Raw genomic sequence first — 24,860 nt, 5'->3', positions numbered from 1 at the left:
AAGATGAAATAGATGGTCTCCTGCCTCAGTTAATACTGATGGTGTGACATTCACTTTGGGTGGTTCCTTAACTATTGTACAAAATACAGAAAGTACACTTATTACTCATGCCACCCTTTAGTTTACTTTCACTTTCAGTATTATGAACCTTGGCTGCGTGATCCATGCCACATTGATTATGGTGGTTTATGTGAAACATTAGATGAGATCCTATCCTAAAAAATGTAGAGCTGGCAGTCAGTCCTGAGCAACCAGTCCCAACACCAGCACTGACATGTAACCGTCACATCTGACTGAGGCTTTGTCCTTCATCAGTTACAGTTAAGGTGCAGAGCTTATTCTTCTCCGTCCGGATTAAAACTGAATACAAGGTCACTAAAACTCATTCACTCCTTCAAACATACGAGTCATGACCACAATATCTTACCAACTACCTGCTGGATTGAATACTTTGGATGGACCTATTGATTTTAAACACCCCATGATCCTCTTCAGTCACGGTCAGAACAAACTGTCAGCCGTGTACACACACATTGTAATTTGCTGAGCCTTCTCTTGCTTCTTGTGCTCAGGTTCAGATTCAAGTTCAGTTTCCATTAGTGTGCATGACTTGCAAAAAATAATAATGCATGTGTAAACGACCCCAGCGCAACATGGAACGGATATTTACGTCCAACTTCATACGTAACGTGAACTAATGCAAAAACCGAAATACAAAACAAAATAAAATAAAACAGTGACTTATATACCGAACAGAAGAGAGTCTCAAAGGTAAGAGTGAGCACTCTTACATAACTTCAGTGTACTGTAAACAAGATCTGGTGTGGCGGCAATGAAAAATATGCTGGGACGTGCGGATTGTCTGGTCTCTGATGCTGGTTGCATTAGCACGTAGGGGGCAGGTAGACTGCAACAGCAACAGGACAAAACATATATAGATATTGTTGCTGTGAATTCATGACTGTCAACTCCAGGAGCAGAGAACAGTGTGAACCCATTAGCCAGAAAGTTAGTTACTACGTAGCTACGTAGCCACATTTTAGTAAAAACAAATTCACAACAGTTCTTCTTTCTGCTGCTGTCAGTCTCAATCTACCAAACCTGGTTGAGAAACAGAAAGCTGGACAGAGATGTTTTTGGCAGCAGCTAAGTTGTAAAAAGAAGCCACACAACAATGGAGCTTTTATCAGTCTTTGACACCCAGAAAGGTCAAGGTGAAGCTCCACCTCTTACCTGACACACCTGGATGAGACAAACCAAAAGTGTAGATCCTTGTTTATTTGCTGAGAAGAGACACAGACACTGAGAGATTCACTTCACCTCAAAGTGAAGCCAGGGCACATACTGCAGGAAGCATCACTGGGACTCATGTGAGTAACTGATATAAAACCTGAGCTACAGTAATGGAAGTGAAATAAATAAGTGTCATCTGTGATACGCTGTGTTTTCATTCTCATTCAGAGAGAAGATGGCTGCACAGTCAATGGAGGATTTCTTATGCCTCATCTGTTACGACGTCTTCACGGATCCTGTTGTTCTGACGTGCAGCCACAGCTTTTGTAAGGACTGTGTGGAGAGATGGTGGGAAGGGAAACAAATAAAGGAGTGTCCGGTTTGTAAGAGAAGACATTCACAAAGAGATCTAACTCGTAACTTGGCTTTAAGGAACCTGTGTGAGGGATTAATGTTGGAGAGAGACCAGAGTCTTCCTGTAGTACCTGAGGCGACCTGCAAGCTGCACTCGGAGAGTTTCAAACTCTTCTGTCTGGACCATCAGCAGCCGGTCTGTGTTGTGTGTAGAGATTCAAGAGCACACAACAACCACAGATTCAGTCCTGTCAATGAAGCTGCACAGGATCACAAAGAGAAGCTTCGGAAATCCCTGAAGCCCATACAGGAGAAACTGAAGCTCTGTGAACAAGTTAAAGGAAACTGGACTCAAACAGCAGAACACATTAAGGTCGAGGCCCAACACACAGAGAAGCAGATTAGGGAGAAGTTTAGGAAGCTTCACCAGTTTCTACTTAAGGAGGAGGAGGCCAGGATCACTGCTCTGAGGGAGGAAGAGGAGCAGAAGAGTCAGATGATGAAGGAGAAGATTGAGGCTCTGAGCAAAGAGATAACAGGTCTTTCACATGTCATCAGAGCCACAGAGAAGGAGCTGAGAGCTGAAAACGTCTCATTCCTGCAGAACTACAAGGCTGCAGTGAAGAGAGTCCAGCTGCTCTCCTGGCGTTTTGATCCACAGCAGGTGTCAGGAGCTCTGATAGATGAGGCCAAACACTTGGGCAACCTGACCTTCAACATCTGGAACAGGATGCAGGAGATGGTCTCCTACACTCCAGTGATTCTGGATCCAAACACTGCTCATCCAGAACTCATCCTGTCTGAAGATCTGACCAGTGTGAAACATGGAGAGAAACAAAAGCTTCCCGAGAACCCAGAAAGGTTGGATGATTATCCTGCTCTGCTGGGGTCAGAGGGCTTCAACTCAGAGATTCACAGCTGGGACGTCGAGGTCGGCCACAGTCCGGTCTGGGCCTTGGGAGTGATAGCAGAATCTGTTCTGACGTCGGCAGACAGATTTTCTAGAATCTTCAGAATTGTGTTCTGTGATGGTAAATACACAGCGTACGCAAGTTCAGGGGTTCCCGCTGTGGTTCCAGTGACGAAGAAGTTTCAGAGGATCAGAGTTCTTCTTGACTGTAACAATGGAAAACTGTCATTCACCGATGCTGATACTGACACACACATACACACCTTCATACACACTTTCACTGAGAGGATGTTTCCATACTTTAACACTGTATATGAACACCCGCTCAAGATACTGCAAACACCTATCTTTATTACAATTTAACAACACAATTAGCCAGGTAGAGGATTATATCAGTGGTTAGGTACATGACTCTATATCCTGATTTGCTGGTTGGGTAAAATGTTTCCTGTGCAATTAAAATGAATCAAGACAAGAAAGTTTTCAGTGACATGGTTTAAGTTTACCTCATCTCCCCAGCAGCAGCATATTTGATGCATTAGATCTGATCCCAATCTGAAAAATGTAGCGTCGGCAGCTGGTCCTGTGAAACCAGTCACCAAACCTCAACACAAAAATGCTTTTACTTTCGTCAGCTAGTAGCACATTACAGTTTAGTCTTTGTTTGGGTAAATGTGCACAGGGAACATTATGACCCTCGTTTTTTATTCATTATCCTAACACAGTCTCAGTCAGAGGATCACAGATTTAGTAAAATAGATATATATGTATGTATTTAGAACAGTGGGACACATTTGAAACATGATTTTGATCTGAAAAGTTTACTTAAGATTTATAATAGATTGATAATAGATGTAATATTTTCTGCTTCTTTCAAATTCTTGGTAAAACTTGGGGTAAATTAAAATGTTTTCTCGTCACTGGTTTTACTGTACTCAATATTTTATGCTTTATTTTGGCTTAGTTTCAAACGTCTTCATATATTACAATACATTTGTTGAATTCATTACACAGACATTTGTTGTCTCTTAGGTTGATGATAAGAGGGTTGAGATATATTTCTACTGAACAACATAGATTGTTAAGTTTTTGTTCCTACATAACGACGTCTGTATAATTATTTTCTCTATGTCTTGAAGGAACAAGTTCTTATATTGACCCCACTTCATAAAGAATTTTGAAATAAAAATCTCCATCATATGTCTCGTCCTCCAGTAGTTTCCATAACATTTCAAGTGAGAAGATACTTTTTTCATCTACCAATAAAAGAATGAGGTTTCAATCGTGACGCGTCCTTGAAGTGCTACAAAGGCCTTCTTGTCTCCTGCCCAAGAACAGCATTTGTTCTCAAACTCACATCTATGTGAATGAATTATGAATGATTAAAGCTACAATATGAAAAAGAAGCTGGCAATAGCATGAGACTTGAAATGAAACCAGCCTGCTCTGCCTCACAAAATATAGTATCACAAGATGAAACCTGGATACACAAAAAACATGGACAGGTTTTAGTCTTCTTAAAATGAAATACTGCATCTGATGCACAACTCAGACATATTGAAGTTGTCTACCTGAACATGGAGCTATTCTCTTCTTATTCAGGTGTACTGTGGAGCATTGTCCTCCTCTCCTTGGCTGCTCATTCCTGTCAGCTTGCATTATGGGCAGCAGGTCGGCTGTTAATGGTGACAATGGCCTGCAGAGAGCTTCCGGTTCAGTTTGTTGGCAGCTCAGGAGATTTAACCTGCAGCTGTAATCACTATTGGCATCAACAGCAGTGTCCTTTTTCCGGCTGTAAGCCTGTGTGTGTGTGTGAAAGGGATTCTTCCCACTAATTAAAGTGCTGGTTCTCTGCATCTCCTCATCGTATATATGATTTACAGCACCGGGGAAAACATTTCTATACTATCATCTATAGTCTTTCACTTTCTTTCTTGTGTCCTCAGGAATCACAGAATGTCCACATCAGCACAAAATGATGATCCGTCTCTGAAGTCGCACTTTAAGATGCACAGTGAACAATCTGCAGCTGAGTTTTTGAACCAAACAAACTCAAACAAGCAATAACAGCACAAACGAATTTAATTTAATTACATCGTAACGGGAGATAATTGAATCAGGAAGAGAAAATAGTGAAGCCATCATCGTAGTCGAGAGAGAAAATACATTTAATGTGTTAAATGTGCAACAATCATAATCATCCCACGCTTTTACAGGATGATCATGTTTTTCTGAGTGCAGATATTTGTGATTAGTAATCACAGTGAGAAAAGTAAAGGTGGTGGTACTAAATGGATTTACAGAAGTGAGTCAGCTACAGTAACTGTTTGAGGGACATATCTGACGCCTGTTCACAGTTTTAACATCTGCATCATGTACAGCAGTAAATGAATGTGTTCTCTCTTTGTTGACATAATAAAGAAAGATAAACAGAGAAAACTGTTTCTGTCTGTGTGATTCCTGCACATGAGCCGCTTTCTCTTTACCTGCAAAGACACTGTGACATGCTTTGGCCTAAGGGGCAGTGTGTGTGTGTGTGTGTGTGTGTGTGTGTGTGTGTGTGTGTGTGTGTGTGTGTGTGTGTGTGTGTGTGTGTGTCAGCTGAGGTGCTGTAAGCAGACCATGACAGCTGTAACATTGTCTGTAATGGGAACAACCAACATGTCACAGTGTGACACAGCTTCAGTTTGCTTGCTGAATGCTGCATTTAAAACTGTGGTGTGTTTTAGACCTCGTGTCTTTAGTTGTGTTCTGGGGGAAGACAGCTGAAACATCGGCATGGAGTTAATGCATGAGCTGAAGAGAAAAAAACTTTTTTGTTGAATTTTTTTTTTTTTTTTTTTTTTATCCTTTCATTAATTTAAAACTGCGATGAAACTGCATTATTTGTATAATTTGATACCAATACATTTCACCACACGTGCTGCACTTATATCTTAGTATGTTAGTGAAGATATTAAGATATCTAAGTTTTCTGTTTCTGTTTTCTCAACAGATGACACCAGTCGTGTGTCCTGCTGAGTCAAAGCACATGAAGATGCCATCAGTGTGGGTTATCCTCAAAGGGAAACTGTGCTAATTTGACATGTTGTTGTTGTTTGCAGGTCTTTTCTGGATATATTAAAAAGCTGACTGAAAGCTTTTGTGGAACCACAGGCTGCTGTTAAATACCTCCTTATAATACATCATTCCAACTTTGAAAATGTGCGGCATGAGAAAGAGATTAGCCGACTTCTGCAGCTCACTCTTCATTTCTGCTAGAGGCGAGCAGCTCCAGGCTACATGTGCCTCTACAAGCATAACACAACCAAATCTCCTCCCCAACTATCCATCAGTCAAGTAGCATTGTGTGAAATGAACAGGCACCAAATTATGAGACAAAAGAAGAAAATAATAGATAAAAAATCACATCTATGATCCTGCTGTATCTACTATATATATACTATTTATATATTAAAACATCACTCACACTTTACCACTATATATAAATATATTTGTAGTTTCATTTGTCGTTTTCTAGCAAATACTGCAGCAGCACACACACACGCTGTCTCCTGTGCAGGCTCCTAAGCAGAGATGTTAAGCTTCTGAAAACTAAAATAATGTTGTTAGTCATGGAAACAGTTTTAAAAGTTGGGCATTGTTTCACAGTCCAGTGAGGGTCATTATATTCCAACTCTGCTACAGCACATCCCTTTAGAGTTTACAGGACAGCATAGTGAGACAGACCATTAGTCGAGGCTCGGGTCAAAGTTATGTTCAGTGTTAGTTTCCAGCGTTTAGCAAACCCAATCATCCCTAAGCTGCCCATTTCTAACAACAGGAAAAGGTGAAAAGGGGGCAGTTTGTATCTCATTTCAACCCTCTTCCTTCTCACAATAAATCAATTTATGTCCACATTCATTCTTCAAGAGACAGAATCCACCATAGCTCAGTGTGTGGAGTCCCTAATGTCAGCAATACACAGTGGTAATCTAAAGTCCTGCTTCACCACAGACCTTCAGCTGCCTGGGTTCTCTGTCCCACTGTTCTAAATAAAACATGCTACTCAGTCAATTAAATTTCAAAACAAAGCTAAAGAGAAAAATGAAATCCTGGTTGAGTCGTGAACCTTGTTAGTTTGCACTATCCTTCTTTTATGTATCACATCTATTCCAGAGTGGGCAGAGCTCTGATATGATCCTTTACTTCTGCAGACAGTTTGAAACCGCTGAGATGTGTACGGGTGAACATGTTCATCTTTTTATGAGCGTTGAGAGAATTCGGTGGCTGCACAAATGCAGCTCAAAGCCGAGATGTAAACAGAGGCTAATTTACTCTTACGCTTTGCTAATCGAGGCACACGAGTCGACCAAGCTGTTATCCTCAAGGTTTATGATTTTAATTAAGTCATTTATTTCAGGGATAAAAGGAGGCAAATTTCAAAAGCAACAGAACTTCTCAGGAAATGTTTAATCTATTTAGAGGTGGTCCAACACACGGATAGTGTTCAGCTAATGTTTGTGTCAGTGGTTGACAGCTTGATCGGTCGATTAATTCATTCAGTCATTGTCTGCACTCGTGCCAGGGGCCGGTTGTAAACTACTACATATTAATGCAAAAAATGATTTAGGTGCATCAGTGTGATTGATTCACTGACACATAAATTTCATTAGTTGTGCAGGAATCTACTCAACTATAGCTTTTCTTAGTAAAAATAAAAACTGATGTGTAAGTTTTAGTCCTTTATACATGTTTGAAAAACAAATTAAGAAAAAAAAATACATTCATCCACTTTAGAAAAGAAAAAACTCATCCACATACCCACTGCTTTCTTACCTCATCTCCACCCAGAGCCGCTAACATTTCCCCATCAGCTTCTTCTCCCAGCTCCTTCCGTTCCATCTCTCCTCCCGCCACACGATGTTCATCTTGGAAAGCTTGGTTTAATTATTCAGTGATGTCGTGGGAGGCAGAAAAGATGGTTTGATGCTCGCTCTACTTGTCTGAATTAAGAACCCATCGAGGTCAGGGAATACACAATGACCTGCTTATGAGTCTGAAGGATGCTGTGGGGAGAACAGGCCGCAGTCATTAATAAATGTATTGATCTGGTGTGCGGTGAGACTTTGAAGGTCTTATAACTCTGAAGAGAGTCATGCAAGGTCACTGGTGTGAGGATTGTTTGCGTGCGATGATCCTTCACGAGTATGAGTAAAAATGTGTAGTTGTGTTTCTACTGTATTGTGTGGCACGCACTTTCCTTTGTGTTCTTGGCTGAAAAGGTCGTAGTTAAAGGAGAGTGTAATGAGAACATCACTTACCTATTTATTAGTTTGGATCAGCATAAAAACTGAAAACTAACCTGGTTCTGACAATAGGTCAACAAACACCTACCAACACCTCTAAAGCTCACTAATTAACACAATACATGTTAAATCTGTGTATTAAAAGATAGTGGAAAATGGTTAATGACTCACAGTTATTTTACTTTTGGTGCTTTTTAAAATCTTCCCTTACCTTCAACATTTACAACCATCAACAACACATTCACTAGACGTGAGTTTCCTCCATCATAATGTTCAAGGCAGAGAATTTAGTTGAATCATACTTTAAAATACTTTAAACCTGTGTGGGTACATAGGTTTAAAGTATTTCATCTTTCTTTTCTTTAATATTGCACAATTTTATTAAAATAATGCAGCCACATGCCCTCGGGTCGGTCTTTTGTCTTTTTTTCTGCACTGTAGCTGAGCTATAATGACCCACTCAGCACGCTGCTGAAAATACATTTAAAAGATGATGGGCTTTGTTTAGCTTGAGAGATTCCTATTTTTACACTTGTTACTCATTTTCACATTGTGTTTATGGTGTCGAATAAACTGCTGCAGCATGCTGTACATTAAAGCTTTGTAAAGTTATTTTATGGAGCAGTTTTGTGCCTTCAGCGTGTGAGTGGTGAAAATTAAATACAATAAAACTGCACTGTAGAGGGTAAAAAGACTTTTAAGAGTAGTTTGAATGGGCAGAGATGAGATGTGATTCGCTGAAGACAAAGAACTTGAAAAGAGTCTGTATGAGAATATACAAAATGGGAAAATGAAATTATAGATAAGATGTAATGCGTCGCTGCAGTGATAAGCTAATGCTGCTTGGTAATCTTGGGCTTTGATCCAGATCACAGGCTTTGAGCAACAAAGAAACATAGTGAGACTTCAAACAAAGAACCCCACTGAGTGTTCGATGGCAGCAACTTCTCTGGCCTCAGAGGAATACAGTGCATTTGGTGCTCAAACCCCATAATGTGCATTACATGTATTTATGAACGTTCCTTTTATGCTTGTACACGAGGAGCCAGAGGGAGGCATTTCAGTCCAGATGAGAAGCCACTGACATTTACACCATATTTCACTTTCCACATTAACAGACAAAAGCATGAGGTGCAGAACCAGATGCGTTTGGCTTCAGATAACGATAAAATTCACTTCAGTTCAATTTAATTCAGTTTCAAAGTTGTGTGGCTCTGCAAAACATTTACAACTGTGTTTGTGTCACAAAATAATGTTACATCTACATCTACGGTAATTAGCATTTACATTTAGCATCCCATTTGTTCTTGACTTACCGAAACGATGCCTACTTAGAAGTTTGTTAAACGAGCAGCTCAAAAAACAGCTCGTACAGCAGTTAAATCTGCCACCTGCTCTTTTCAGCAGCCGTCATTCCTGGTGCCTGTTAATCTGCACACATCAGTAAAATGTAATGAATGAGAGATCATGGATTTGGAACGTAGTTCCGCTTTACTGCCAAACAGCACACTATGATTTAAATGTCACCGTAATTTAAACATCTGGGACGACACCACTGACGCACAAAGGTGCACACGCGCACGCGGATCCCTGCGCGGCCACGCTGAACAAACACATGCTTTCGTTCAAACTCTCTGTCACATCGATAGACACTTAAAATTCTGAAGTCTGAGAAACCCACAGTCACACAGAGACTGATGTACAGCCCATAATCTTCACGACAGCTACCATGTCTATAATTACACAGCATGTATCCACAGCAGCCATTCAAAGGATCTGAGACAATTACTTCAGCTGCCAGCTCTGCTCACCAGCGTGTGAATGTTGATCTGTTCCACTTATTAAAATCCGAATCTACTCTCTTTATGACTTCATCAAAATCAATGTATGCCGTTGCATGTCTGTGTATTCACACACACACATTGTCAAAGATGCATGAGATTTCAATGCTGATTGAAAAACCAAACTTTGGTCTCTGGACACTCAGCATAAAGTTTTAAAATAAGTGTATCGGTTACTTTAGCTGTCAGTGAGCATCCAAAGCTTGTTTTAATTACTCGGATCACATCTCTTGGCAGACCTGCACAAAAACATCATTTTAATGCTGATAGAGAAGCTCAACTTTAGTCTCTTAGGGGCTACAGAACACATGAATGCAACTGCCCTCTGGGTTTAAACATCGCAACAGCTGTCATTTAACAAACCAACTGCTGCTTCTTAGCAGACGACAACAACAAATACTTAAAGTGATATGAATTCAGGAATAAAAGCAAAAGGGAACTGTGCATCCCACGTACAGAAAAATCTAAACGTTAATTGGAAATCTGCCGAATCTCTCATGGCACCGGAGCACAATCACATAAACTTACAAAGGAAAGCAATTGCAGAAAGCATAATTAATTATACTAGAGCCAAGATAATAAAACAGATTCTTTCCTTTACATGGTAAAAACAACCAAAAATTAAAAGTTGTTAGTGCAACATCAATAAATTGATCCCTTGTCGACTTCCCACCATCAAACAACAACTATGTTCATGGTAGCGTACTATCAAGCCAGAGGCACCATGACTCACACACTGAATTTTTCAAATTCAACTCAATTCAGTTTATTTATACTGAACCAAATCACAACAACAATCATCTTAGAGTACTTAACGTATAACATCACAATGTCCTAATGACATATAATGAGAAACTAGAATTACTGCCAGCAGTGCTAACACACACACGTCTCTCCAGATTCATAATAATAGTGAGTGTGTGAGTGTATGTTATAAAGTTCCCTCCAGGTGTTTCTGATATATTGCATTGATGAGAACAGAGGATGCATTCATTCACCCTAGAAAAAAAGTTCCTTTAGGTGTTTTACAGGTTTTGTGAACACCAGAACGGGATGGATGGAGGGACGACCCACAGAGGCGACGCCTCTGGGCACAGCTGATTGAAAGGTTTATTGATATAAAGCTTGTTCCCAGTTTAGATTTTTGGGGACATATTTCTTGAAATCACCTGAATGCCTGGTGATGGAGCAGCCACAAGACAACTGATAGAGAAACCAAAACACTGTCGATTTTTCAAAAACATCTAAAAAATATTTTTTCTAAGTACAGATTTAGATTTAAATTAGAGTTTTACATCGTATTCTGTTTCCTTTTTATCTGTGTTTTTTAAAAGTTACTTATTACATTGCAGGTTAGAAGTCCTTGTCTTTTGCGCTTAACATTTTTGGTACTTTGTTATAATAAAAATGAGATATTGTGCACTATTTTGCTTTTCATAGTTCACTACAGAACTATGAACTTTCATCTGAATGGCAGCAATATAATAATAAGCTGCAGCAGGTGATCAGTAATAACCACACGATTGTTATTGTGCTGTGACTATGTCGAAAAAGTTCATTTAAGGTTAATAAAATCTTAATTTTAATCAAAACCATTTATCTATTCAAACCTTTATCATTCTGTCACATCATAAAATCATCATATAATGGATAGTTATTTATTTTTCAGCTGGCTCCTAAGTTCATATGAGAGGATAGGGCCAAACACATCATATATGTATATGTATGTATACTATATGTTCCAGTGGAGGACGTGTTTGAACGGATATTTTCCTCAGTACCACATTCATATTTATCAGCTCTTACGCTGCATGCGTCATGATGTGAAACTGCTGCTGTGTGCAGCGTGACTCCGGAAACTCGAGCCATCAAACACACGCTGAGAGATGCAGAGATAAATGCAGCCTTTGTTGGATATATTCACAATTACAATTAAGAACATAATTACATGTGTAGCACATGTGGCTTTATTTTAAGTGTTCATGAGGGAACAGTCTACAAGAAAAGCTAATAAAAAGTGGTCAAAAGACGCCGACAGAGCAGCTTGATAATAAATTGGACTCACAGTAGTTTAACAGGTTCAGTGGTTTGAATCTGAGAGCTGCCCATTGATCTCAGAGAAGTCTCTGATGAATGCTTACAGAGGACAGCTCCGTGTGAGTCGGACTGCTCGTGTTTCTTTACCCGTCACTCCTCTTTTAGTGATATTATCATGTTCCTACAGCTCACTAATGGCGTACAGTGTTATTATCACTGTTTGACCAGTACTGCTTTATCATTTTGAAGCCCCTGGTTGGTTATTTTGCAAATGTTCCTTCATTTTCAGTCGACTCTGAGGCTGTCGTGTCGACTAGCTGTACATTTGGAGCACTGGCACACGCGGCACGTACCTGGTGGCAGCATCACAGAGAAGACCTCCTGTCAAGCAAACATGACAGATGATAACAGTGACTGCTGAGGCTGATGAATAGTTTATTACCTACCTGCTGTCAAACAGCAAACATCCATCTGCAGCTGCACTGTCAACCAACTTTAGTTCATCCAAACAAGCCAGGTGGTTTTGATGTATCTTAATATTTCAGGCTGGATGTTTGCTCTTTCATTATTCAGCTCGTATCTTCTTTCTCCATCTCATGTCTCTGATGGATGGTAACTTAGCTTCATTTCTGAAATGGTTTGGGGGGTTGATTTGTTTTTAGATACTTTGTGAAGTCTTTTCTTGTTTAAAGACCTGATTAGGGTTTGATTTATTACTAAGCTACTCATATTTTCAACTTGTTGCGCCACATTTATGCTGGCATCACAGCACACAAATCGATTGGAAATAGAAGTGAACTCCAACACTACAGGTTTGTTTTCTTATTGGTGAATGCAGTCCGTTATATGTGAATTGCCTTTGTGATGCAGACTACTGCAGGCTCCAGAATATCTCCAGGTTTGCCATGTCCACTTTTTCTTTAACGCTGGTATGTTCAAGGCTGTGTACGTTTCTGGTGACACTCCTCAAACAGCAGCTGACAGTGACAGTCTTTGATTTATGTTCCTGATGTATTTTTACTGCTGTACTTCCACCTTCTGGAGGATAAAGGTACTGCACATTCAGCTTGTGTTTTAATCACTTCAATCACTTTGATGTACTTTAGGACTAAGTCTGTCTTCAGCTGTCATAAGAAAAAATGTTTTCTTTCCTTCTGGATCTTGAAAAAAACCTGAATTCATTCCACTTTCTTCAAATGACCGGACAAAAACATGTCACCTGAAGTTGAATACAGGCCTATTGTATTTCATTTATTCATTTATTGATGATGAAACAACTCTTACATTAATGAGTTAGTCAATCAAAAGAAAGCTATTACTGAGTTGTCGTGTAAGAAGCATAAATGCCATTAAAACTTTCTGTGCTGACACCTTCTCATGTTTAAAGACTTCCTGCTTTTTTCTGTGTTATATCACCATAATTTGTCTTTGTGTTTTAGACTGGAGGTCAGACAGCACAAGCAATTCAAAGATGTCATCTACAGCTCAGAATAGGTGGCTACGTTTCACAGTTTACTTCAGATAAAAAAAAAGCTAAAAGGGTCAGTGACGCATCACTAGAATATAACATATGCAGGCAAAACGTAAATTAAAATAAAAAAGCCCATTGTCCAAATGCTTTCTATTTTCTGAATTATCCATTGAAAACAAAAGAACAGAAACATCACGGCTCCTTCTGAAAAAATAAAACTGCCCTTAAACACAAACCATCAAGTTGTGGAGTATTAAACTTGTTGTGTTTAAGTAGCCTACACCTGTAAGATTGTTGTTTTATAAGATTATTAATAATTCTTCTTATGCTGCATAATAAATGTCCAATCAATTAAATGGAGTTTGCATGATCTCCCCGTGGCTGCATGGATTTCCAGCTTCCTCCCACCATCCATCAACATGCAGGTAGGTAGTTAATTGGTGACTCTAAATTGCCCATAGGTGAGAATTAGGGTGTGTCCTGCCTCCAGTGAACCCTGGGATAGGCTCCAACACTCCAGCGTAGTATTTTCTAAATTTCCACTAAAAACATCACTGGAACATTCAAGATATTGTTTTGCTAACCAAACCAGGGCGCATCTTTTTCCTATATAACTGTTAAATGTTGTTAAAACGTCTGTATCTGAGCATCTTAGTCTAGAATCTGTTAATACTGGTTCTAAGGGACTTTTTTCCACTTTACTTGTTTACGTGTTACTCTGAGAAAATGGATGCTCATGGTGTTGACCTGTTACCTGGCTCAGGTGTGGTGCAACTGTAGCATCATTTCCAATGACAATATACGGCAGAGACTTTCTACTTCAGCACGATCATCCACCGAACCTCACACCACTGATTTAGTCTCCCCCATTTTCGAGGAGTCTGCTCTCGAAAATGGGCCCTAACTGCTCCTTAGACAATACACCCAGAAACGTTCATGAATGCGTCACCTGCCCCAACATACAGAGCAAGACACTAGACTATGGCTCAATAAGAGGAGCATATATAAATCCGTCCCTCCTCCGCCACCGAGCTCCGCAGATCACGCCTCATCCATACCACACATGTACAGAGGGGAGAGGTGACCACTACAAATCTTCTCAGAGGAAGCTCTGCTGGAAGCTCAAGGCTGCCTGGACAGCAGACCACAGATGTGGTCAGCTCCTGGATCTCTTACTGTGAGGAAACCATAATTCCTGAAAAGACGATTAGGGTCCATCCTCACAGTAAAATGTGGGTGAGCAAACAACTGAACGTGCTGCTTAATAAGAAAAGACTGCTTTTCAAGCACCATTTTTCAGAGTTACTCTCACTGCAGAAGGAAATCAAATGTGAAATCCACAAGGCCAAACTGGACTACCAACATATGGTAGAACATAAACTCAGCACAAATATCTTGGGGTCTGACTGGGATAGTATCAGGACCATGGTTGGAACAAATGACAACAACAGGAAGAAGGTGAAGAAGGTAGCCATGTGCTACTGTACTGCTACAAAAAAAGTTGACCCCTGGTGACAATAACGTTATGGATTAATTGATTGAAACTGGGATGTTATGGGAATGTTCCTGTAACATACATTTTCTAGCAGGGTTGTCTCCAAGTTCCTGTGTCCTCATATAATAATCAACATAAAGCTACAGCATTTTATTAATAAACGGGGGAATTCTCTGTATAAAATGTTTCTGGCCTGGACAACATCTTAAGTAATCCTGAAGGAGGCCCTGGATGGGGACTTCACCTAACACTCCAACAAAATAAGATTTGATTTATTATAAATAAGCTGATTGTAAAATACAGCAACTTCAGTGAATAGCTGTAAGTCTAGAAGTGTTCTGCATTTGTTTTGTAATTTGCTGCTAGACAATGTAAAAAATAAAGAACGGTTGTGTAAATCCAGGTTGTGTAAATTTACCAGAATCAGCTGCTCAAGAAAACCTGGTCAGTCCAAGAGGGCTACCTTCAAAATAAGAGCAGACAGTGAGAAAAGCAAGGACACCAGTCAGATGAATCAGGAATACCCCTCATGGCACTTTGCTTCTGCCACATGACACTCGCAGGTTTGTCATATTTCTGAATTGGGCATAGAGGTAACTATGCATATGTGTTATAGTTTTTACACCACTGACACTTTTCTTGCATTTTATTGTGTTTATTGTTTTCAGACTAGTTTTATTGTGAAGGTTACACCGGAAGCACTCCTGGCTGCTTCAGGTAGCTAGCTAGCTGCTCTCAGCTCACACAACCGCAGCGAAGATGGCGGCGCTACGAGTCGCGGTGCTCTCGGGGAGTGGGAGAGCTCTCCTCAGCACGCCGAAAACTATTAAGACCCCTAAGGTTGGTCGATAGATGAGCATTATATTTATCACTTAAGACAGAGTGCGTTTATATCACCGCTGTAATAGATGAATGCTGCTGCTAATTGTCCTGACACAGAGCTAGCTAACGTTAGCCTGGTTGCTGTCAGACAAGGTCACTCGTGTTTCCACACATTTCAGGATGCCACCGGTCATTGTTGGTTTAGCTCATTAAATAATCAGCCTTTCTTAAAATGTAGAGGTCGACGCGGGTTGAATAACTTATAAATGCTTTACGATTTAACAAGCACGTCGTAGATTTTTTTAAATTTGCCTTAGCTGCATGTAGCAAGCTAGCCGGTTAGCGATGCCTTGTCAACCACCCGGCTCATTGAGAGATTTGTTAGAATTAAACTTCTGTCTTTGTTGACGGTACAGGTAAATAAATCTGTGCGCCGGAGTGTGTGATCGTAGTGTTTATTATTGTTCACTCCTGTCATGGCCACATTGCATTTCGTTTACAAACGACAAAGGCTAATACAGCTGAGCTAACCTGCCTGCTAACACGTTAGCATTTCAAGGACTGAAAGGACTTCAGAGGAAGAAAAGACCTCTCCTTTCATCCGTAGGCTAAATCCCACCTACGACTGGTTTCTGAGGCTAGTTCGAACTGTGCAGACATCACTACTTTATATTTACTATCCCAGGCTGTGGACGAAGCATTCACATAATTAATTTGAGTAAAAGTAATGTTGTTACAGCAGTAAAGAAAATGTTGTACAGGTTCGTGCTTGAACGAAAGAGCATGGGAATTACTACAATATAAACATTAAATTAAACCTCATTTTGCAGAGTGGTCTATTTTGTACGTTATTTGCTTGTAAATCTCTGCATAACTTTGCCCAGCCCTAACTTGAGCAAGTATACTATGCTGGCTCATGCCAGTGTGAGTATGTACTCTGCAAGACCCCTAAACTTTAGTAATGCAAAAACAATATGTTTCATGTAAAATGTGTGGTGTGAAGATTGTTTTTATACCAGCAACTCTATGATGTCGGAGAAAATGGAGAAAAACGTTCCATTAGTAGTTTGTGTTTCATCATCTGATGTGATTTTAAAGCGAATGTCTGTTCTACTGAATTAGTTTCAGTTAAAATTTGTAGACATTTTATTACATCCTGTTAACTTTTAGGAAAATATAACTGTGAGAAATTGTTCACTGTTTTCTGACATTTTATACATTTCTTTATTGTCTAGAATATAGTGAAACGAAACAAGACAAAATGATATGTATCATATATCATAATATCTAATGAAAAAACTCACAGCATACACAGCAATGCCGTGTAGAGGTCAGGGGCTTAAACAGAAATGAGCTACTGTCTGCCGCACATGTAAATTATTAGTAAATCCACAAAATAAAAGTCAATAGTGTTTTTTGAGAATCTATACAGTAACACACCATACCACGAGGCTTAAGTGCATCAATATTTTCTTACATCTCTATTTTATGAGCCAAACTATTATTTGAAAGATCATGAAAATAAATGTTACCAATTTCTAATTCAGAAAATGTTAGTTTAAAAAGTGAATGTGGAAAACTTGAGTGTCATTGTGGTCGGCACTGTTCAGCAACTGACCGTTACCGCTTTATTTATTCTAGGAAATCTTTGACATATTCACTTAAAAAGTTACTTTAATTTTATATTATTTAGATGTATTGAATTAACACATGTACATAGGAGCAAATTTATATTTTGTTGTGTTCGTGTTCCTTTATAGGCCAACATGTCCTTTGCCAGCCTGCCAAGGAACAAGAAGGTTGCACTGACGACACTAGGTGTGCTGACAGCTGGTGGGGCAGGGCTCGCTTTAATGCTGCACCAGGCCGTCAAAGCCTCCGACCTTGAGCTCCATCCTCCTCAGTACCCCTGGACCCACGCTGGACCTCTGTCCTCTCTGGACCATGCTAGGTGTGATGGATGGACGCACAAACACATACTTCTGACTTTGGATTTATCAAACATAATCAGGAAATCAGTGAGGAATTATGTAGGAAGATGGGACCAACAGGATTATAGATTCTGCCACACAGTGACCCTATTTTCACTTGGACATCCAAGATATATCAATTTATATTTAGCTATGTTTCCATAAATGGACACTCAAAATAGCAGTTATTCCTCAGACAGATTCCTCTGACCAAATGGAAATGAAGTGTCTTGTTTCACTGTTGTTCAGGCCACGTGCATTATTGGCAGCAAATGGTTTAAGTGATCGAATCACAATCTGACCTGTTGGTCTTTAATACTTGTATTTAGCGCTGTCCACCTGTACCAAAAGGTACATCCTAATACCAGGTGTAAACAGGGTCAGAGTTTGCCTGACAGGCTCATCTAATTAAGTGATTCCCAACAGGGATAACCTGGAAAGAGACATTATGTCCACTATAACACAATTGAAATGGGTCCAAAAACCAAAATGTAATAAAAAATGTTCATAAAAGTATTACTAAGCTATAGACAGTTGCACTACTTATATACATATAGGAAATACTAATAAAATGTTATTAAATATGAATAATGTTGGTGTTTAATAAATCATTAAAAATGTTCTCATTCCAACCATCAGTTTATAACAGGTATGACAGTAAAAAGAGATTCATTTTTAAGTCTTAAATACATTTAAATTTGGTGAACACTTTCAGACGGTTCACTCTCTCCTACAGCTATAAACTGGTCCAAAAACAACCACCTTTCAATTCAGCTGTTTACTGATGTTCTCCCTCTTGTCACACAGTGTTCGTCGTGGTTACCAGGTGTATAAGCAGGTGTGTGCAGCCTGCCATAGTATGGAGTACCTGGCCTTCAGAAATCTGGTGGGAGTCTCACACACAGAAGCTGAGGTTAAGGCCATCGCTGAAGAGGTAAAGATAAGAGGGGATGCGATCAACCTATTATTTTTACACTTTATTTTACACATTTACTGTTGCTGCCATTAGGTGGTGACAACTGGCTCTATCTGTAGTACGGTTTCTCGCTTGTTGGCTTTAAAGAAGTCTCATGTGTTGTGTCCAGTTTGAGGTGGTGGATGGTCCTGATGAAAGTGGAGAGATGTTCACTCGGCCAGGAAAGCTGTCTGACTACTTCCCAAAGCCCTACCCCAACCCCGAGGCAGCCCGAGCTGCCAACAGTGGAGCTCTGCCTCCAGACCTCAGCTACATTGTCAATGCCAGGTAACAGAAAACCCGATGAGCAGAGAACCTGCACAGTGTCACTATAAAAGCCATATAATTGTGAACAGTGTATTTACACATACAGATTCAAATTAGGTGGCCTGTTTGTTCTTCCTGGTCCTAGTAACTAGTCGTAAAAAAAGTAATACTTGGTCTAAATAATTTTCAAACTGAGACCACAGTGAATAACTTATTCTCTAATATTTATTTAAGTAATTTCTTTATATCAGGTAGGAAGCAGGTTCTCTGCTTTGGATTCTGGGTTAGATGATGAGATTGATTTGCTCTCACCCATCTCTAGATCAATCAGGAGATCGCTGTATTAAATCGAGCCTTTCCTTTTCCCCTGTTCCCCTCAGACATGGAGGAGAGGACTACGTGTTTAGCCTGCTGACAGGATACTGTGACCCTCCAGCAGGAGTGTCAGTGAGGGAGGGACTCTACTACAACCCTTACTTCCCTGGCCAAGCCATTGCCATGGCACCACCCATCTACAATGAGGTCCTGGAGTATGACGATGGTAAGTAAACATTCGGTGTGTAATCTGCTGTCAGTTTATAGAAACAGTGATCTGTGCAGAATGTAAGCTGTGTTTTTTCCCAGCAAGATCTCAACCTGTCTACGAAGCGATTATGCTGAGACTGGTTCATCAAGTTGTCGATACACTTAGCAACACTTGATAAAACTAGTGAAATACTTTATTTAAAAAAAGTGAATCAGGTTATGAGGGGATCTAACAGTGTGATAAGAGCATGTTTGTAATGTCATGACTTTGGGCGTTTTGAGGTGAGACTTCTGAAAACATAGTGTCACTGTTTCAGCAGAAATGCGCAGACCTGTCAGTATTGTCTAAAACAGATCATGCTGTGTCGAGGAGAGTTTGTAGGACGAGGAATTCATGTTTGTCTGTTGTCACAGGAACCCCTGCCACCATGAGCCAGGTAGCTAAGGATGTGTGTACCTTCCTGAGGTGGGCAGCTGAGCCGGAGCATGACCAACGCAAGCGCATGGGACTGAAGGTACAGTACACACTTATCATGGGCTACATCCGAGGAGGGTTTCATTTGAAATGTTCTGATACTAGCTCCTGAATGCCAATTACTTATGATACTTACCACAAACTCTTTTTGAGTACTCTGCAAGTAAGATATTTTTGTCTTTTTAATTTAACAAATCAATCCAAAGTTGGATGTTGTTTAAACACAAGCATCAGAAATTAGTGAGAGTACATTAGTTATGTAATTATTACATCATTTTGTGTCTAAATGAAGTGAAAAATTAAGAGAAATGGATTCCATCAGAATTCATTCTCCTTTAGTGGATGCACCTTTGACAGTATGCTATGTCCATTTTATGTACACAGACTTGATGGACCAGATAGAAACAGTGTAAGCATGGAGTTTGTGGTATTGAACGTATTTTAAATGATTGTTCTCCTCCTCTTTCCAGTTGCTGCTGGGCTCAGCCATCCTCATGCCTTTGCTCTACTACATGAAGAGACATAAATGGTCTGCGCTGAAGAGCAGGAAGATCGCCTACAGGCCTCCAAAGTAAAAGGAAACACACCCCAACCTGGGCCTAAAACCAACCAGAGAGGGCTGCGTTCAATGACCCCACAATGTATTACAATAATCGTACAGACACAGAACAGCTGACCGTCACACACATGCCTTTCTGAGAGGGATTAGGGAAATAAGAGTGTGTAAACTATGTTTATTCCTGCAGAAAAAGCCTTTTATTTTTGTTTTTGGCATGATAGAATTAATAATGTGACAGATTTTCTTGTATCTGGAATATTGTTGTGCAAGTTTGTGACAGAGTTGTGGCATTATTGAACGCAGCTTCCACAAAGTTAATGTTTATTTGATCTGCATCAAGTCATGCTTTCTGCGGGTCACATCTCAACATCTTGTATCAAATACTTGATCACAATTGACTGATAAGTTGATTGTCCGTCTTTGTAAGATACTCAGTACCCACACGAGTGCTGAGAAATGGTTGCCCTCCAACTTTGTAACATCCTGGGTGTGTTTAAATCCATCCTGCCCCACTTGCAAAGCCACTCAGTTCATCAAATGCAACCTCTAAACCTCTGTTTTACTATACAAAATAAATTATCTTAAAGGAAACATTTCTCTGTGGCAATTTGGTTTGTTTCTGGCACCAGGCGTAGACATTATTCTCCAAGCTTTCCAGCACTGCTTGTGTCACTGATAATTTCTGTCTCATTGTAGAATTTCCATCTACACTTTGTCATGTAAATATTTAATAAACTGGCAAACAATGTACAAACTTGGGGAAAGTAATCTGATCATCTATTTCCTATTTGCGTTCATCACAAAAATCCTTTGCATTTCTTTTCCTGATAAAAATCTGTTGAATTACAAGCCAGGGTGCTGTAGAGCGGAAAGGATTGGGTTTGGATATCCAGGAGTTTAGGTTGCTGTTGTGTAAAAATGAATTCTAGTAGAGAGGTTGTTGCGATTTGGAGCCTCTGGACTGGAGAGAGAGATAGCTTAACAGCTAGTAGTGTGGCGAGTACAGTACTATACAGTTTACTAGATACACCTAATTCTTCTGTTCATGGGGATGATAACATTGGGTTTCTTTTCTCCAAAGGAAAAACTTTTGCACTTGAATTCCTTTGCAGCTACTTTATCAGTACATGAGGCGCTTTACACTGTTGCTGCTAATTCATAAACAAATTGGAGCTGACATGCAAAAAACAACTGTGAGTTTAATGTATTGAAGAAGGAGGAGCCATTAGAAGACATCTCTGGATTATTCCTGTTTTACCAATCTGTCCTAATAACCTTTAGGAGAAACATATTTAAAACATATCAGATAAAATAGGCTAAAATGAGAATCACAGTTTTGTCTCAGTCAACTTTTCACAGAGCCAAACCGACCATTTTATTGTATAGATCACCTCCCTGTTCCAGTTTTGATCTTTCCATCTCATTCTGAAGAAGAAATAATTAGATTAGGATCTGATATTTCAAAACATTCAAATTCTTCCTCCAACCATATTCTACTAATCACACTGAGATTAAGTTGAACTGGTTTTCCTCTCTGCCTGTAGTCATCATGTCCTTACATCCATCCTACCTTTCAATGAGGGATAAATAAACAAGTGTGCTGTTGGTTTAAAGCTGCTACAGGCCTTCATTAGGAGCTAATCTGGTTCTGAAAAGGTTTTTCCTCCCTGCTGCTTCAACCTGCATTCAGCCACTACGAGCTTCATCTGCATCACAACACACACAGATTAGGCAAATAGCATTAGTGGATCTCCCCAGATCATTATTATTGCCATCATTAACATTATTATTATTATTAGTTTATACTCAGCCACAGACTTGTGACAGAAGGTCGGGTGAATTTTCAGTGTGAAAACTAAACTGATTTTCTACTTTGGTAATTCAGAAGAAAAGGACTCGATTCTGCTTTTTGTTTGTGTCATGGTGGCGGTTTTTGAAAATGGCTCCTCGTCCTAATCTCACATATACACTCACATGGTGTTTCACCTGAGGGAAAACTCACATCCAGACACACTCGCACACATGCATAGACGCATGCTGGGTTTGTGTTTCCCACAAAGTTTGTAGCATTTGATTGTGGACTAACTCCCAGTAACACACACACTGACACACACTCTCTCAGCAGAGATTAGCTGCTGTATGGAACCTCAGGGAATCTCATTCACATGGAAAACTGCTTCTTAATTCTAATTGGTGGCCAGTGTAAATCCTCCTCTCCCTTTTAAACCAGCCATCAGCAGTTTGTCTTCCTGCTGCTTCACTCGTACCTCAGACTAATTTCACGTGTCTGTTAGACCAACAGTCCCAAGTAAAGGAACAACAGCACCAGTGTGATTGTTTTTTGTGAGCATATCGACCTGTGGAACTTGTTTTTGTCAGTAGTTTCCTACCAAACTGGAGGGATTCTTCTCACAGGGCTGTTTGTTGATCAGTTAATCAGATCGATCATTATGATGTTCACTATGGCTCCAGTGACGGCACAAAGCAGGCCGGCATTTTCCATCGATCGGATTCTTGGTTTGGACCTGGAAAAACCTGAAAACTGCCTCCACCGACCCTGGACAGGTGAGGAGCAAAAGTTCAACTTAAATATGTTCCTACAAGTAAAGTGCATTGAAAAGTTGTTTGTATTTATAAAGAATCAATACCATATAAATCTAGCAGCTGAAGAAGCTTTCAGTTAAGTTACTAAAGTAAAAGTGTCAATATTATACAGTACAACTACTCAGGTATAGCACATGTGAAGTAAAGTAAAAATGCAAATTAGCAGAAAAATCAAAAGTCAAAGTAAAATGTAATTCGTATTTTCATGTTTGACTCAGTTCTTTATTTTCCAATTTGATTAGTTTAAACCATAATAAATCAAAAATATTTTATGAAATATTCTTTTTAGATGTTCAATCCTAATTTGAAAATCAACTTAACTATAGCTCATAAATAAATGTAGTATGGACAAAAAAGTACAACATTACAATATGAAAGTGGCTTAAAGGGTAAAGTAACATGGAAATATACTGTAGTTGTCAAGTAAATGTGCTGTGTGTGGGTCTAATTGCCATCTATTGTTTCAGTGTTAATTTTTTAAACTCACTAAATCATTGAATCATTTGTGTGACTATATTTGGACTTCGGACAGATAGAAACTAATTCTAGTTTTCCTATGAGTTCATCTGTAACTGGTGAAAAAAAACTATTTTTTGCAGCTTTGTGAAACAAAACAAGTTGTTCTTGTACAACACATGCAGCAAGTTCAGCTAAATACTGTATAACTTTACTGAAGTGAAATCTACGACAAAATGTCAAAGTTTCATTAAAAACTAATATAAAACACATTTGTATTTTGGATATAAATGTTACACTGATACTATTAAACCATTGAAATGTATGCCTTTATTTTGAAATGTGTCTCCATTGGTGTCCTGTGGAGCAGAGAATGAGAACAGTGGGAGCACTCTTTGCTTTAAACAGCAACAACAGCATCATCCTCAGCAGATGAACTCCACCAGGCCGACATCACACTGGTACATTGGACGCAGGCCTCGCACTGCCTTCACCAACAGCCAGGTAATGAATCAGTCGATCAGTCGATCAGTCAGTTTATTAGTCATCCAGACATATGTGATCTTAAAAAAGAACTGTCTTACAGTTTGTGTCAGACATTTGATGACATCCAACATGTCTTTATGTTCTGTTCTTCTTTATTTGTGTGTGTTGTGCAGGTGAATGTCCTGGAGACAGTGTTTCAGGTTAATTGTTACCCAGGAATCCAGCTCAGGGAGCATCTGGCAGAAAGACTCGACCTGGACGAGGACAGAATACAGGTACGGCAAGCCACGCTGTCTTCATAACTGAAATGAAATCTAAACCTTCAATCACTAAATCTTTAGGCTATTTGTGAGGAAACGTGTTCATTAAAATGTTCTGCAGCTCCAGGGTCACTACAAACCAGAGTCAAATTCCTTTTATGTTCAAAACCTCTTTGCTAATAAAGCTGATTTTGATTACAGGAGAGAACAGGTCCTCATTTTCAAGGTACTTGCCAGGTACCCATGCACACCATGTATTGCATGAATTTGGGACTTATTAGATGCATCTGTGATCTAAGCAACGTAAACCTAAACATCTAAAGTGCCCAAAGCTTCTGCACAGGACTCCGTTTTTCATCTTAACACTATAAAATAAGAAGTACACAAAAACAACAGGGGAAATTTCCTTATGTCAACACATGTATGACCCTGCCTCTATCGTTCTCTCTCTCAGATCTGGTTTCAGAATCGGAGGGCCAAGCTGAGACGTTCCCTCAGAGAAACCCGTCTGCAACTGGTCCGGACAGCCGTGGCTGACCTCGGGGTCAGACACGACATCGTAGACCAACTGAAGGACAAGCAGGGCGTGTGCGGTAACCTGGAGTTGGCCCAGCAGCTCGCCTCTCATCTCCAGAATGAGGTAGAGGAGGAGATGTGATGCTGATGAAGGACTTGAAAATGTGTTACTTACCTTTTATTATGATTCTGATGTTGTGGGGGAATTGTTGTTTACATGTAAATTAACTGACCAATCATTTGTACTATACACACAGTAATACTAATGAAGTGTGTTCAGTAAATCTGCTGTCTGTCTGTCTGACAACCAGGATGATGAGGTCTGTTCCTGATCTC

At 39.7% G+C, this 24,860-nt stretch overlaps 3 protein-coding genes across 3 annotated transcripts; all 3 read left to right on the top strand.

The window, feature by feature from the left end:
- Window positions 1–965: 965 nt before the first annotated feature.
- Window positions 966–3,697, top strand: LOC113153123 (tripartite motif-containing protein 35-like). The gene is made up of 2 exons (XM_026346591.1): window positions 966–1,370; window positions 1,462–3,697. The coding sequence occupies exon 2, from the start codon at window positions 1,469–1,471 to the stop codon at window positions 2,858–2,860; it is 1,392 nt and encodes a 463-aa protein (XP_026202376.1). The 5' UTR covers window positions 966–1,370; window positions 1,462–1,468; the 3' UTR covers window positions 2,861–3,697.
- Window positions 3,698–15,340: 11,643 nt separating this feature from the next.
- On the top strand, window positions 15,341–20,960 carry LOC113155426 (cytochrome c1, heme protein, mitochondrial). Its single transcript, XM_026350148.1, has 7 exons — window positions 15,341–15,469; window positions 17,212–17,402; window positions 18,229–18,355; window positions 18,507–18,664; window positions 19,024–19,184; window positions 19,583–19,683; window positions 20,114–20,960. Exons 1-7 carry the CDS (start codon window positions 15,389–15,391, stop codon window positions 20,216–20,218), a joined length of 924 nt encoding a protein of 307 aa, XP_026205933.1. The 5' UTR covers window positions 15,341–15,388; the 3' UTR covers window positions 20,219–20,960.
- Window positions 20,961–22,605: 1,645 nt separating this feature from the next.
- On the top strand, window positions 22,606–24,666 carry LOC113153510 (homeobox expressed in ES cells 1-like). Its single transcript, XM_026347170.1, has 4 exons — window positions 22,606–22,767; window positions 23,633–23,766; window positions 23,922–24,023; window positions 24,463–24,666. Exons 1-4 carry the CDS (start codon window positions 22,653–22,655, stop codon window positions 24,664–24,666), a joined length of 555 nt encoding a protein of 184 aa, XP_026202955.1. The 5' UTR covers window positions 22,606–22,652.
- The last annotated feature ends 194 nt before the right edge of the window (window positions 24,667–24,860 follow it).

Source organism: Anabas testudineus, chromosome 5, assembly GCF_900324465.2.
Source record: "Anabas testudineus chromosome 5, fAnaTes1.2, whole genome shotgun sequence".
Taxonomy (NCBI): domain Eukaryota; kingdom Metazoa; phylum Chordata; class Actinopteri; order Anabantiformes; family Anabantidae; genus Anabas; species Anabas testudineus.
The sequence above is the reverse complement of the archived record's forward strand: the minus strand, read 5'-3'. Positions and strand labels throughout refer to the sequence as shown.

Coding starts and splice junctions, on each gene's coding strand:
- LOC113153123 (XM_026346591.1), top strand. CDS start 1,469: ATGGCTGCACAGTCAATGGAGGATTTCTTATGCCTCATCTGTTACGAC.
- LOC113155426 (XM_026350148.1), top strand. CDS start 15,389: ATGGCGGCGCTACGAGTCGCGGTGCTCTCGGGGAGTGGGAGAGCTCTC. Junction 18,356..18,506: donor TTAAGGCCATCGCTGAAGAG/GTAAAGATAAGA, acceptor TGTTGTGTCCAG/TTTGAGGTGGTGGATGGTCC. Junction 19,684..20,113: donor GCAAGCGCATGGGACTGAAG/GTACAGTACACA, acceptor TCCTCTTTCCAG/TTGCTGCTGGGCTCAGCCAT.
- LOC113153510 (XM_026347170.1), top strand. CDS start 22,653: ATGATGTTCACTATGGCTCCAGTGACGGCACAAAGCAGGCCGGCATTT. Junction 23,767..23,921: donor CTGCCTTCACCAACAGCCAG/GTAATGAATCAG, acceptor TGTGTTGTGCAG/GTGAATGTCCTGGAGACAGT. Junction 24,024..24,462: donor TGGACGAGGACAGAATACAG/GTACGGCAAGCC, acceptor TCTCTCTCTCAG/ATCTGGTTTCAGAATCGGAG.